We start from the raw sequence: 15,708 nt of genomic DNA, 5'->3' as shown, positions 1-15,708 counted from the left end.
TAGAATATACAATTATTTAAATCGTTTTATTTAATAATGATTTTAAAATAATCTTTTTTTAAATTATTATTAAATAAAAATTTAAAAACAAGCAAAAAAAGGTTAATTTTAATAAATAAAAAATAATATTTACCGCAAGGTTGCTCCACCGGTGCCCGATATCTTTCCCAGACCTCCTCCTCCTCTCAGAATTGGGTTGACATCCTCTCGCACAGGACACTCACGTAAAACACTCCCGAATAATACACTATAATATCGCGCGCGGACTATAATTTGAGTCCGATAACTTGAACGGCACTCCCGAAGCAAACGCGCGGCGCGACGAACCGGCTACGGTTCATTTCACTTTTAATTAAATCGGCGGAAGAGGATACGTTAGCTTCCCCTTGGATTTTTATACGAAGAGAATGATTTTACTCAATATCTAAAAATTTATCTAGATAAATCATTCAGATAGATCTGAAAATTTTTAGAAAAATTGTTACTTAAGTTAATTTAAGAAAAAACATTCTTTTCGTGTAAATATTCTGTAGGTACTGAACTCTCCCACCAAGGTCGTACTCGTGAGAGGGAAAATAATCTGAAAAATGTAATATATATTCGGTTAACTTATAGAAATAATTATTTAACTTAAGAAACGAACATCAAACACACGTCTGCAATTCGTTGCGAAATATCAATCATTGCGAAATAAATTCAGAGCAGATAAAAGAGTTGAATCTTTTATTTATAGATGATGTCTGTAAGATATGATTAGAATCAATGAAATAGGCTAGAAATTAATAAAAATGAGAAATGTTTCTTTTATCATCAATAAATAATTTTAAGGTTACGTTTAATTTTTAAACGGATCGTATAACCAAAGGTGTACAAAAATAAAAAATTAATTAAGTTATTAAACTATATTAACTATATTATATGAAAGCAGGAATTGCATAAGAGTGTTCATATTAACATTGCTTTTTTATGACTCGTATGATACCATTCGTACAGATAAGTAACCGTGTCGCATACCGCTCTTTTTCACATTTCTTTTTGAAACATATAATGATCGTAGAAAATGCTAGATATAATACGAAATGTTATATTTTATGAATATTCACATAATACGATTACTAGTATGATTAATTATTCATAAAGTACAACGTATTTCGTATTATATTTGACATTCTTCGCAATAAGATTTCAAAAAGTAATGTGAAAAAGAGCCTTATGCGACACGACAATCTATTTGTACGAATCTCGGTAAGAGAATGACTGCGCAGTAACTACGCATAAACGTAAACATGACGCGCCGCTCCGTGCCACCCCGTGCCATCCCCAACCCAAGGTCGCGCCAACCGTTTAACTGCCGAAACGTATTATTTTAAATTAACGTATATTACGAAGTAAAATAATATATTCTTTACATTTTTAATGTTCTCCGATTAATGAAACAATTTATTATATGTATCTAGTTTTAGCGGCGCGAATCGTTTAATGTGATCATCATAATTACATTGTTATACACCGAGGAACATATTTATTTTATAATTTTAAATATTTTGTATCAATTACAATGTGCTGACAAAAGGCAAGAAGTAAAAAAGATTTTTACTAGCGTGGTTTTTTCTTACAATTGTTCACGTAAAGTGCTTTTGACATCTCAACATTATATTTCAATTTTATTGCTCTTTTTGATTTACAATTAAATAAAGATTAATAATATGTCATATATCCTTTAAATGAAGATAAATGCAAAATTTATTTTAAATTATAAAACAATTTCGACTAAATAATATGTATAAGTAGCATGCACATACATTTAGAGATAATTTAAATATAATTTAATTGTTACTTTTCCCGTATCACAAGAATGCGGAATAATATGAACGAAAATGACAGAATTATATGATTCAAAGTGATAAAAAGCCATAATTTGAAATATCTAACAATAATAATGTCATTTTTATACCGTACACGTGAGAACACATGAAATATTTAAAATATTCATGAGCTGTGTATATACGTAATGAATTTGAGAAATAAAGCAAAAACCATGTGCAACAAAACTAATTAATCCTTAGTATATACTCCCTTAATTTTAGACAATCTTACGTAATTCACATTCGGATTGTAGATATCTAATTTTCATTAATTAATGCGACTCGTAAAACACATCCATCTCCTTCCGCGATCGCCGAGCGAATGCCAAAGTGACGTAGTCAATCACCGCGCCGCGCGACACGCTCCCCCACCTTGTTAGCCACGTGACACGCTCCTCTACGCAGTTCGCCGTTCGAATTATTGCGTATGAAAAAAATATTCACAGTTTATTCGTATTTTACAAATGATCATCGCCGTACATTTCGCGTTTTTCTTTGTGACATATCTTGTGAATCAATCATATTGCTTGCATGATTCTTTTAAACGTAATGAATAATTATTCGCGTGGAGTATTTTTGTTATTCCAATATTGTCTTAATTTTCTTGTTCTTTTTAATAATTCGTACTTAAAGCTTGATAAAATATTCTATATATATGTTCTTTATGTAAAAATACATGCAAATTTTCTTAATATCGTGAAACAATTTGCGTTAAATAGAGCTTTGGCTAAAAGTACTAAACTTGTTAATCATTATTTAATTTTTCAGTTAATAAATTAATTTAAGACATTACTATTATATATGCAAATTATTCTGCAAATTATTCTGCAAATTATTCTGTATTTTAGAAATTCTTTAATCTTACGTATGTGCCGATCACGGCTTGATAAAATAACGTACGAATTATTTAAAATATAAAATAGTTGCAAAAACTTATTTCAAATGTAAAATTATAGGAATCGGTAAAAAACTGATACGACATGTTTAAAATAAAAAATATAAAATAGATTCTAGAAACTTATTTAAAATATTAAATAAGAAATAAGATAAAATTAGATAAAGAAGATTTAAAAATTACTTTATAATTTTATACCAATTTATTCGTTTTTGTTAAATACTTTAAATTGACAATATATGCTTAGAAAAATTGAATTTATTAAAAGTCTATAATTACTAGTAATTATAGAGACTTTGATACATACTAGTAGTTATACGTTTGATAAAAGCTGAAAATTTGCATAAAGATACATAACTTCGTAATTTTATAAGATATTATAAGATAAAATATTATAAGACAAAATTCACAAAATTAATTTGTTTGAATTTTCAATTTCGTTTATTAAAATTCAACAACTTTTATTTACATTTGTAAGAGATGCAAAATTAAAATTTTTTTTTCGTTCAAAAGCCGGTATTCAGTCGAGTCTTATTTCATCTTAAGTAATGTCTTAAGATGGTAATGCAGCCTTCTGATTGGTTCGTGACTTCTTAAAACCAAAGACGAAAACTTAAGATGGTCTTGAATAAGATCTGACTATGAATACCGGCCAAAGACCCATTAAATTATCTCTCCTATGAATAGTCGCTTCTGTCCAGAGAATTTAGTACAGAGACGAACCACATCTACTCTGGATGATATGATTTTATCGATAGTGTCAGAAAATGTATATAGTCACGTAGTTCTTAAATTGATAATGGCGGTAGTGTACCAGCAATTTCGACGGTAACAGGAAAAAATCCGACATGACTCTCAGATTTCTCTCTAATAATATATATAAAATCTATGTGTGTATATATATTTACAATTATTTTAAAAAATTTGAATGCAGCTAAAATGAATAAACAGAGGCAAAACAAGCAAGACAAAGATAATACTCTTATAAATCTAATACTACAAAGATAATAATCTTTTAAGAGAAGAAAAAAGATTATTAATTTAATTACCATAATAATGGAGCTCTATATATAGACTTATATTTCTATGTTTTTATGCACTTTTTTTATGCTTGAAACGAGATAATTATATGTATATATTGACGTGTCAGTAAAAGGTTAAAAATATAATACTGAAAGCACGTCGGCCATGAAAAGAATATTTTAGATGCTTTTCATTTTACTGACACAAACATATCATTCTGTCTTGACATTCGGTATATCATTTATATTTTCAAAATAATATACATATTGATAAAAAAAAAATTTGCATGCAAAAATTTTTATATCCCAATATTTTTTGTTATTTTGATTTTATAAAATTGAATATTATATAAATAAGTATTAATATTTACGGATTTCATAGATATCATATGTTATTCATTAAATTATTTACTTTTATTTCAAAAATATTAAAAAGTATTAAAATATTGAAAAAAATTAATTTTTTTACATTACATTAATTAAACATTTAAAAATAGTAATACTTTTATCAAATTAGTATTATTTAATAATATTCAATGAATAAAGTGAAACAATTTAAATAAAATATTAGAAAAAATGTAACAGGTGAGATTATGCCAAATCTGTTGCTATAATCAATTATCTCTTTCTAATAAGAATTCCTTTTCATGCATGATGCGCATGATATATTATTTTACCCTTCTTTAATATTCGATGAATAACAAGAATAAAATGATACATATATGTCATGCGCATCATGCGTGAAACGGAAAACACTCTATCTCGCTAAGATAATTGCTGCAGCTGATTTCTTAATCATAATACAAATTCCTATCCTTTATCGTCGACGCGTCGAGAATACACGCACAACTGTTGTCGCAATCTCCGCGCGATCATTTAGACGCGAACTCGCAACGTATAATTAGCGTAATTGATTCTTGAACGTCATGCATTCGAAACTCTGGCTCTTGTTTACATCTGTTTACTCCTAGCGATTCAAACGATCCCGGAGGCTTGACGTTTCCAATAAAAGGGAAAAAAACAAGAAAAAGAAAAAAAAGAGAAACACAGAAGTGACGAAAAAAGGGGGCATAACGCGCGCTGTTCGAGCCGAAGGATGCAAGGTGAGACCAGACGAGACGCGGCGCCTACCACACACCCATCGTCTCGGAGCATAGCGCTATCGCGATCGTACGTGAAGAGAGGAGTACGTTCGCCAATCTCGGTTCCGCGCCGCGGGACCGCTTTCGAAGGAGCCGCGCCATCGCCACGGTCATCGGCCATTTTGCCAGCGGCCAGTCGGGCCAGTGGGGACTAACTTTGGCCATTTGACACTACCCAACAATACCGCACACCGCCGATCCCTGCAAAGGTTGGCGAAGGTGCGTTCCGGTCACGGCGACGCAACAACGCAGTTTCGTCGGTGCGTCACCGCTGCGGAACTCGCGCGACGGCGACCACCCGTATCCGCGGCGCCGCCAAGCTCCGCGCCAGTCGCGCACGACAACGCGCGATAACGTCGTTCGCGGCCGCGCTTGTGTAACTCCGTCGCGTGTGCGTGTGTGACGTCTAACCTATGACTCCGTTCTGAAGAGGGAGATCAACAGCCAACAAACGAGGATTTGCACCTCGCACGGAGGGATGCGATCGCGACGACGGCCGACGGATCCGCCGGGCGTCGACGTCGGCAAGTAAACACCGACGCATCCGCGCGAGGAACGCCGTGTCCGGTTTATTTACAAATTCCTGAGAGCGAGGTGAGGATGCGAGATAACGTGCGAGGAACGAGGACATCTACTCCGTAAAGTGAGCTCGAACAATAATCAAGATATCCGTCGTTTCCTGATGAATTTCTAAATCCAGGAGATCCAGAAGATCATCTTCTAGATTGTGACGCATCTTAACAACTCGATTAAGCTTTATCCGAGCAATAACACGAAGCTAGTGCTGAGAAATACTCCAACTTTGCAGCAAACCCGTATTGATGGGTAGACAAAATATTTTTATAAGATTGTAAGCCTATGAGGGAGCGCAGGACCAGTTACTACAATGTTTCGAATATTAATATCACATCTAAGGTGTTGGAGTTAACTACCCTTGTTGGTATATGAGGTAGAATACTTCTCGCGTGTTAGAAAACGACACATAACATGCTCTTTCGAGTGCTACTTATGTGAGAAAGATTTTAGAACAATCAGTTCAGTGCCATGTACAGAAACATCCTCAGTAGCCAACAAGATTGATGACCTATGTTATGAGGTTACGGAAAATAAAGTTTAACCAAAAGAATTTTTGATGTTTTGGTAATCTGTCCTATTTAGAAAATATGGACGACAGAAGAGTAGCAGATTATTTTGTTATTGCCGGTCTACCTGGTCAGGATGACGAGCTTAGCGAAGATAATGAGACTAACGACAAGCTGGAGGCTTGGTGTCAGGAAGGCACTCATCTCAAAGATATGCACATGCCACCTCCTATCACAGATCTTGCCGTAATATTTCCTGCACTGGGGGAACATTGTCCGGAAGGATATACACTCTTAGAATATACAGTATCCGGTTTTCCAGCAGACTTAAATCATGGCAGTTTACGAACAAACGAGTGTTATTTGTGCTATAGAAGAGGACGGGATAAACCTCCCTTGGTTGACATTGGTAAGAGAGAGGGACATCAAATTAATATCTTATGAATACAGTCATTTGTATTACACTGTATTAGTGCATACTAAATCTACCATATACATATTGTGGAATTAAAGTAAAGTATTAAAAGTATATAAATATTACATATTCAGTAATAATATTATCACGTTATTACATTTACATATATTATTTCAATTGTCAAAGTTGATTATGTTACGCCATTACATTTAAATACTTTCTATAAAGTAGCTTTTAATATGTACTATAATTTAGAGTAATACGAGTGACTGTCATAATGAAATTAAAGAACAAACATTATACAATTGACTCTAAATATTACTGAAATTATTACTAATTGTATTATCTTAAATATCATTTTACTTTGTAGGTGTAATATATGATGGAAAAGAACGTATAATGCAAGATGCCGAAATGGTATTAGAGACCCCTAAAGGCCATGTGGCGAATGTGAATAATTCTACGTCAAAAATTTTTGTAACATACAGACGAGCGAGTCGGAAAATGCCTTGCAATTCCCTTGTGGTTACGGATATTTGTGTTATCTTGACAAACAAAGGAGAGAGTCCGCCACATGCTTTCTGTGTTATTAATAAGAATTTGAACAAAGGGATGCTGGGCAGCGACGTATTTTTGTGCTATAAAAAATCTATGAATCGCGCTAATTTAGTATCATTTAAACCAGCGATACTTTACAAATATCCCATGGTAGATTACAACAGTTTCGTCTTTCCTAATTCTGTCGCCATGTTTTGTCTACCGATGGGCGCGACTATAGAATGTTGGCCTAAAGTAGCGTGTAAACCTAAGCCAGTATTCTCGACGTTTGTCTTAACGGTTGCCGATGCTGCTCAAAAAATATATGGTTCAGCAATAACATTTTATGAGGAGGTTCAAATGGAGCCCGATACTTCAAATTGCAAAAGTAGTCAGGAGATCATGGACACAGTTGAAAATAATAAAAACAGTGGTACAAATGTATTTTATAATCTTAATTTGATAATCTTTGACTTTTTTTATAGATAATCACGAATCTATATATGTAATACAGAATAAAAAATATTCTCACATGTATCCTATTTTTTATACATAATATTTTTATACATAATCCTTTTTTCATTTCAGATAATATGGAGATAACTAAAGATAAGCCGCAAGTGAAAATGAAGATGTTTAAGAGATTTGGCATACTTAAGAAACTTAGTATATTGGAACTGGAAAGATTGCAATACACAGATCCTGCGAGCCAATCGCTGAATATTAGTAAATCCATATGTATACTATCTCACTGGCCGTTTTTTGACACGTTTGAAAAATTTTTGGTTTTCCTACATCGCATGGTGAACGATAAGCCGCAGAATGTCCCGATTGAGAAATATATCTCGTATTTTTTATGCGATATACCGTTTCCAAGTCCGCAACGTCCACGAATATTGGTACAGCTCAGTAGTCAGGATAGATTAATCTTGACTCAACCGGAGGATTTAGCTCTGCCTAGATCAGGCGCAAGTTTCAGACAACTATTGATAAACTTGGGACCTGACAATTGTTTATTAATACTATTATTAATATTGACCGAGCAGAAAATATTAGTTCACTCCTTACGTCCGGATGTATTAACTTCCGTCAGTGAGGCCATTGCCATGATTCTGTTTCCTTTTAAGTGGCAATGTCCTTACATACCACTGTGTCCTCTAGGATTAGCAGAGGTAACGTATAAATTTGCATTTTTTTTTTGTACTATGTGCAAAAAGTGGAAAGACAACTATTATTTAAATTGCAGGTGTTGCATGCACCATTGCCATTCCTGATCGGCGTGGATTCAAGGTTCTTTGATTTATATGATCCTCCTTCTGACGTCAATTGTGTAAATTTGGATACGAATAACATTGCAATATGTGACGATAAAAAATATTTAAATGTTAAATTATTGCCTAAAAAGGCAGCTAGACAGCTCAGAAATTGGTTAGAGCTTTTGTCCTCCAAGATAATTTCGTGGGGAAAAACTAGCTGTTCCCAAAAAGTTATTATTATTATTATTATTATTATTATTATTATTATTATTATTATTATTATTATTATTATTATTATTATTTATACCCTACTTTTATTATTTATACTATTATTTGTACCCTACTATTATTATTTACTTATTTATTATTTTTTACTACCTTTTTTTATCTATTAACATTAATTTATATATACTATTTTCATATTAGATAGAGGAGATGAAGACTTCAGCGTGGATAGGGAATTTCAACAAAAACGAAAAGAGCAAGCTTTAGAACTTGAAATACAGGATGCTTTCTTAAGATTCATGGCGACGATTCTCAAAGGATATCGAAGTTATTTGTTACCGATTACAAAAGCGCCTACTGTAGGAACAACAGATCCGACAAGTTTATTTAATATCCAAGCGTTTTTGAGAAGTCGTGATAAAGCCCATGCTAAATTTTACACCATGCTTGTCAGAACGCAAATGTTTATCAGGTGAATTCATTTTTCCTCATTAATTCTATCATAATATTATTCATGACATAATCATAATGTTATTTTAATAAAAATGTAAATTGATAGGTTCATAGAAGAAAGAAGTTTCGTATCTGATATGGATATGGCAGGGTTGGCGTTTTTCGATGAATGCACAGAACGAGTCGAGGAGGAAAATGGTACGAATAAAGTTAAGATATATTTTTCTATGTTATTAATGTATACCTGAGATATTGCGTAATTGTTTTTTATTCCTCATTTAATTTTCAGTAACACTTTTGGAACTGGATGAATCTCAACATAGTGAACGTACAGTATTCATACCTCCACCTGAAGCAGGAACAAATCAAACACCAATAATATACAAGTCGTTCAAGTTGGACCCAGAACTAATGAGGCCTCAGAAGAATTTCTGTTTAAAGAATCCCTCTCTAAGTGCCTTCGGTATGGTACCTGGAAGTCCTATGGCTCGTAGAACGAAGCATGAAATCAAAGTTGCTCAAAGAATGGCTCGAAAACAAGTAAATAAAAAAATAATTCTTTGTATAAAAAAGTGAATTTTTGCGAGCAAATATGCATGTATGATTTGTTTTTCAGGCTGCAATGCCCGATAGATGGGGTAGATGCCTGCTTGGTACATGTCACAGTCTTTGGTTTCTGCATTTACCGGCCATGTTACAAGTCTCCAGCCAACCTGCTGCAGTTTTGCATCAGGCCTATGAAATATTAGTTAAAATGCAGAAGTTACGTCTTGATCCTATGGAAGAGGTATAAATACTGAGTTCGACATTAAAAAAAAATAAATCTATTCTTTTTAAATAAATATTTGTTATTTCTACAGGTATGCTACAGAGCTATGATGCAACTTTGTGGGGTATACGGGCAACCAGTTTTAGCTGTAAAATTATTGTTCCATATGAAACGCAGTGGTGTTCAACCTAATGCTTTAACGTACGGATTTTACAACAAGGTAATTTGTCTATATTTTTTAAACTAGTAAATATAATACCGTAAAAAATATATTTATGTAAAACTTTTTATAATTATCTTAAGAATTTTATTTCATTGTTTGTCGTATTTACAGGCTGTTCTCGAGGCAACTTGGCCTTCCGATATGACAAACTCAAGTCAGTTAATGTGGAATAAATTACGAAATGTTATCGTCGGTGCAGCTTTATTTAAAAAAGCTGGGAAAAAGAGCGCCAGAAGACGATTGAGCTCTAATGTAGACTTCTTAGCTACCGATAAGACTGAATGCATGGAACATGCGCTCTCTCGGTCTAGTCTCGACAGTTCCCATTCTCAGGATACCGAAGCTGCGCACAGTGATTGTAAATTGATTTTTTTTACATATGACAAATTACGTTAAAATTTTTAAATAATATTTTTTTCCTTTTTGCGGCAGCCACTAAAGGCAGTTCTGTGTCAGATCTACCCGGATTCGGAGCATTCGAATTAAAAGCTAAGCTCCTTCGACAGAATAGCATAGTGAAAGATCAAACAACATTAAGTATTTTACAATCGGATGAATTGGAACAAACACCGAGTAATCCAAGGTATCTTGTTATATTTTTATTGTTAGGACTTGTTAGTATCGCTCTCAGGTTTGCCCCATTCGCTGGAACCGCTTGTTCTTTAGACTATATTATTTTACTAGTATTACAGTAGCGGATGCAAACGAGTATTTATTGTGTAGACCATTTTGTCATTGTCAAATCTTACGTAATTAATCTTTCCTTATTGAATTTTACAGTGCTAATTTTTGCATGTATAGGCTTATGTAGATGTAATATTTTCCATGTAGGCTAACGCGCAGTGTCGAATCGCCTTTAAAAAGTCCCATACGCACACCAGTTACGGAAAATGACCCATTGGGTGCTCTCATTAATGACGAAACACCGATTGTGTCGCCTTCCGAGGAGAATGATTCAAATTGCTCAACAAGTACTTTAACCGTTTTAAATAATACGACTGAAGAGAGACCAGGAGGGCCGCTCTTATTTAGAAGGTATGAAGATACTCCGTATTGTATTCGCATGTGTGAAATATTAAATATTTAAACGAGAACCAAAATAAAACCTAGAAGTAGTATATCACAAAATAATTTTTGAAAAAATTATATGAACAAATATTTTCTCAAAATAAAGATAAACTTAAGAGAAAAAAGAAATATATAAAATACAATTCATAACCACTTAATGGGAGACTGTTACTGGTAATCAAAATAATCACGAACACAATAAAAATATTTTTTTTGTGGAGAGACAGTTGTATCTCATGCTTTGTGATCTTCAAAGATATGCATTTCATTTGCATATATGATTTTAAGTACGAAAATCACTCTATATATAAAATATGTGTTTACAGCAACATCCTCCCACGTAGTGCGACGTTTCATCAAGTAGATGAAAGTGGCATGACGATGGGTGGGCATTTGCAGAGAAGTGAGACGATGCCTCACTCCGTGGCACAACAAGGGGAACAGGAGAGAGAAAAGGAGAGACTGGAAATAAGCAGTCTTTGGTCTCAAAATAAGGATAGTGTAACGTCCAGCCTCTCTAGCTTAGGATCTAGTCTTAAACTTAGTTTCGGGTAAGATATTTGTGTGTATGTTTAAATTAATAACATGCACAAATCGTCTGTAGTCAAATAACACCTCGGGTAAATAGATTATGTTTCAGTTCCTCAAAAGTGTGACGTGATACAATACATTTGCAAGATTCGGTTACTTTATATTTTATAATCATAAAAAAATATGCAAGATAGAATAATTTTATATAGATTATACTTCTAACTTTTTAACAAAATATATAAATAAACGATATCGATGAGAAAAATAAATTGTTATGTATATTTATGTATTAGATATATATACATAACAAAAGTGATGACTAAATACATAATTTGTAATCACACTGTTAGAGGAATGTAATTTTATTTTTGTTTATTTGTTGCATGCATATTTGAGTTGGTTTTTGTTATTTTGTTCGTTAAATGTAGACGATATTCCACGGGTGGATTGGCATTTGCTAAAAATAAGGATTTAATATCATCGAATCAACTTATTGAATCTCTTAGTCTCTCCAGCTATATCAGGTACGTAATGTGTATGTTAGTTGCATAGATGCCCATTAGACATGTGCGTTCTGCTTTTGTATGCATCTTGTATGCATATCTACATTATTACAAAAAAATACTAAGTACATATTTTTAATATGTAAGATATTTCTCCTGCAAATTCCAGATTCTATGTTTCTATTAATTCTTATTTTAGCCCATCGAGTTTAACAGGAAAAAAATCGAACGAAATAATACTTGGTGGTTTAAATAGCTTAAAGTCCGCTGCAACGACTGTGGTCAAAAAATTTGACGAAATCAAAGAAGCCATTTCAGCGACAAGTACGCCAGTGAAAAATAAAGAACGTGAACAAAAAATAGCTTACGGAGTATCGCATGAATCTCTAGATTCTCTCACTGATTCCATACAAGATCGAAATGAAACGAGAACCTCTGGTATAGAATATAAATTATATTAACTGATAATAACAAATATCATATATATTTATATTACACAATAATATTAATTTCTTTTTTTTTTTCAATCAGGTGATGGAAATTTAGATTTGTGTCCACTGTATGAGCTCGCTGAGTGTCTGTATCCAAAAGGCACTAGAGAATTAGAGGAACGTCTTGCTATTGAGCTTGTGCTTTCCAGTGCCAGTAGATGTCATCATTGCGCTGCCATCCTGTATGATGAGGAGATAATGGCTGGTTGGCAGCCAGAAGATTCCAACTTGAATACAGTCTGTCAATATTGCGACAAAGCTACCGTACCTCTCCTCACAGCTACGATATTAGATTACAGGTGACTAAGCGACCATAACATAAGTGATAGATATCGATAAAGTCATCACTAAGAATACATTTGTCTCATGTAGATCCGAAGTAAGTGAGAAGAATAGTGACCCTTTAATGGGAGCACTGGTAGAATTATTGGATCAACCGAAAGAATCGTTGGAACCGATAACCGTACCATACCTAAATCCATTAGTTTTGAGAAAAGAATTAGAAAGTGTACTGAGTCAAGAGGGGGACGCATGTCTCACTAAGCACAGGTTCATTCAAGAACACCCGATAGTATATTGGAATTTGATATGGTACTTTGAAAGGATTAATTTAACGAGTCATTTACCTGATCTGTGGTTGGATAATGATAAGAACTCAGAACTTCAAAGAACTGTAGGATTGGTAGGAGTTAGAACCATGTGGGATAACGAACGACTCCACATGGACCGTTTGCCTATGTATCTCCAATGGAAGTCAAATTCCACAGAAGACAGGACGTAAGTTTCAATAAAAAATCTTTTTTCAAATCATTAATGATATTTAAATTTCAAGTGTAAATAGATATTGTGAAAGAATTAACGATTATCTGGATTAGGAAATGATCAGGTTGAACAAATAGATATATGAACAGTTAAAACTGCTAATTTTTTTTTGCTCTAGATTGATGCAGACAGTGATAACGTATGTCCGTTGCAACGACTTAGCGGAACCTATATTAAGAGTGGCCTTAGAAAGAAGTAAACATCAAACAGGCGATCATCCGTTTTCTATATATAGAGATATTTTGTTTCTGGCATTTACTGTATTAGGAAGAACGAATATTGACCAAGGTGAATTATATGCACATGATTAAAATATTGTAATCTTTGCAAATTTATATAAGATATTTCTAAAATGATGAATTAATTCAAATATCGAAATATTTATCAAGTTTGATTATGACATGATTAATTTGTCTAACAACGATTCTTACAGGCGTCTTCGACAGGGAATACAGTTTATCGCTGGAGAAATTTTCCGAGAACGATGAGAAGTTATTACATAAAATTGATGCGCCGCCGACGATGATGTCAGTGTACTGCAGATATTATTTTAAGCAATTAAACGTGTGAAGATCACGCGAGCAGCCGTAATCCCGAAGATGCTTAAAAAAAATTGTCCTGTTTGAGACATTGAAGGAGATGTGATATTGCGCGAATAACTCTCGCGAGTATAACATTCTGTACTTGCGCAATGCACACGAGACGAATATGCGCGCAAGGAACGATGTTAAAATAGATTTTACGACATCCCAAAATGTCTAACATCATGACAACAGCGACGTTGGCTGCTACATGTTGAATGTTTATTATTATCTAACACGGAGGACTATTAATGTTATCGACGATGAATTATGCTCGATGAGTCCGATTTACAGCACCTTTTCTCGAAATGCGATCGGCAAAGTATGATCGGCGTCATAGCGCAGACATGCGAACTAACGTTACCTCATCTTCATTTTTTTTTTTCATAAAACTCCGCTTACACTCGCTGACACCCGTGATACTTGTCTTTGCTTACGCAAAAAGAAAAATATAGTTGGATTCGAGCTCACACGTTCTCGAACTTCGATCACATACGCACGTGAAAACTGACGGGAGTAGCCATTGGTTGCATCGATATCATTTTAGCATTAATTGCTAAATTGTCGGTTAATTAAATTATTTCTTTCTTTATTACAGCGACAGAAGGCTGTGATACAGAAATGAGGAAATTGTTAACCAGTTCGATAACAAGATCAGTCAGTGCAATAGAAGTTGAACGATACTATTTTTAATCTTACATCTCTGATCTTCATATGTTTATAATATAATTGTTTTTAACAGTTATCGACTCTTATTTTTTTTTTTAATTAATGAATCGGGTCGCGCATGCCTCTGTTTTGTGATTCAGTAACTTGTGCAGCGCATTAGCGTATCTAAGAGTACAACATTGAAAAGTGTTAAGTACCAAAGAATTTACGGACTGTAAAGCGACTGCAAGTTCAATTCCCTCCAGGTGTGCTGTGACCTTAAATACGTTTCAGTCCGACACGTAATATCCGCGATGTAAAGAAGAAAGAAAAAAGAGGCGATGTTAAACAAGGCAGCGCCTAATACCGACTATTTTTTTTACCGCGAAGAAGAGCGAGAGAGAAAGAGAAAACGCGATGTAAAGTATAGAGTGTGACATGACGAAACGCAGTATTCTTTCCTTGTACTCTTAGGTAGAAATGATCGTTTATTGCACGGCAAAACACAGCGTAAGTATCGTTTTTCTGCGTCCCAGGTGAAAAGTGTTCTTCATAGGGCATGGCGCGTTAAACTCGACTATTTATCCTCAACGTAAATGCTTAGCATGAGAGTGAATATTTTTATGGATTCTAGACAATTCAAAGCATTTGTAATAGATTAGCGAAACTTAGTTAGATGACGCTGCCCACGATTTATTCTCTGTCGAAATGAAATGAAGAGATTATTTGTCGCAAGGGGAAACTCATACGAACGCGGTTTTTCAGTGCCGTGCACTTTTCACCCTGGACAAAATGGATGAACGTTTGTTCATTCATTACAGTACTATGAATGTAGAAATGAAAATAAAGTCAGTTGAGGTATTTTACAAAGGTCGTCTATTTCGCTTTAGAAAGAGTTTTCCACACCCGCTTTATTGTATTTGAACCAAAATTAATTTCAATTTAATATATTACTCCTGCATATGTCCCATAATTATTTTTACAAATTTTTTAAAAAGTTTTATGTAAAAAAAATGAAATGTTTTATATAATCCTGGTTTTTGTTTAAATCCTACCAATTTTATATTTTCGAATAATTTATTAATTTAAATATATAAAATGAGATTATTGAAAAGTACAAATATTTGGAAATGTTACATATTGGATATATAATATGTTATTTGGTTGTAAAAAGATATAT

At 33.6% G+C, this 15,708-nt stretch overlaps 1 protein-coding gene across 2 annotated transcripts; it reads left to right on the top strand.

Annotated features, from left to right (window-relative positions):
- Positions 1 to 6,082: 6,082 nt before the first annotated feature.
- Positions 6,083 to 15,398, top strand: LOC108685703 (DENN domain-containing protein 4C). 2 transcript variants are annotated; one of them, XM_018190630.1, is made up of 19 exons: positions 6,083 to 6,415; positions 6,792 to 7,391; positions 7,547 to 8,130; positions 8,205 to 8,445; positions 8,641 to 8,911; positions 8,999 to 9,090; positions 9,182 to 9,432; positions 9,509 to 9,679; positions 9,753 to 9,881; positions 9,996 to 10,242; positions 10,317 to 10,467; positions 10,716 to 10,919; positions 11,279 to 11,503; positions 11,912 to 12,007; positions 12,186 to 12,424; positions 12,518 to 12,776; positions 12,850 to 13,254; positions 13,418 to 13,587; positions 13,733 to 15,398. In XM_018190630.1, exons 1-19 carry the CDS (start codon positions 6,088 to 6,090, stop codon positions 13,867 to 13,869), a joined length of 4,800 nt encoding a protein of 1,599 aa, XP_018046119.1. In that variant the 5' UTR covers positions 6,083 to 6,087; the 3' UTR covers positions 13,870 to 15,398. The 2 variants fall into 2 exon arrangements, with proteins under 2 accessions (XP_018046119.1, XP_018046120.1); XM_018190631.1 differs by lacking the exon at positions 11,912 to 12,007.
- Positions 15,399 to 15,708: the final 310 nt, after the last annotated feature.

The sequence above is a fragment of the Atta colombica genome, unplaced genomic scaffold (genome assembly GCF_001594045.1).
Source record: "Atta colombica isolate Treedump-2 unplaced genomic scaffold, Acol1.0 scaffold155, whole genome shotgun sequence".
Classification (NCBI taxonomy): domain Eukaryota; kingdom Metazoa; phylum Arthropoda; class Insecta; order Hymenoptera; family Formicidae; genus Atta; species Atta colombica.
The sequence above is the reverse complement of the archived record's forward strand: the minus strand, read 5'-3'. Positions and strand labels throughout refer to the sequence as shown.

Coding starts and splice junctions, on each gene's coding strand:
- LOC108685703 (XM_018190630.1), top strand. CDS start 6,088: ATGGACGACAGAAGAGTAGCAGATTATTTTGTTATTGCCGGTCTACCT. Junction 8,131..8,204: donor GTCCTCTAGGATTAGCAGAG/GTAACGTATAAA, acceptor TTTAAATTGCAG/GTGTTGCATGCACCATTGCC. Junction 13,255..13,417: donor AATTCCACAGAAGACAGGAC/GTAAGTTTCAAT, acceptor TTTTTGCTCTAG/ATTGATGCAGACAGTGATAA.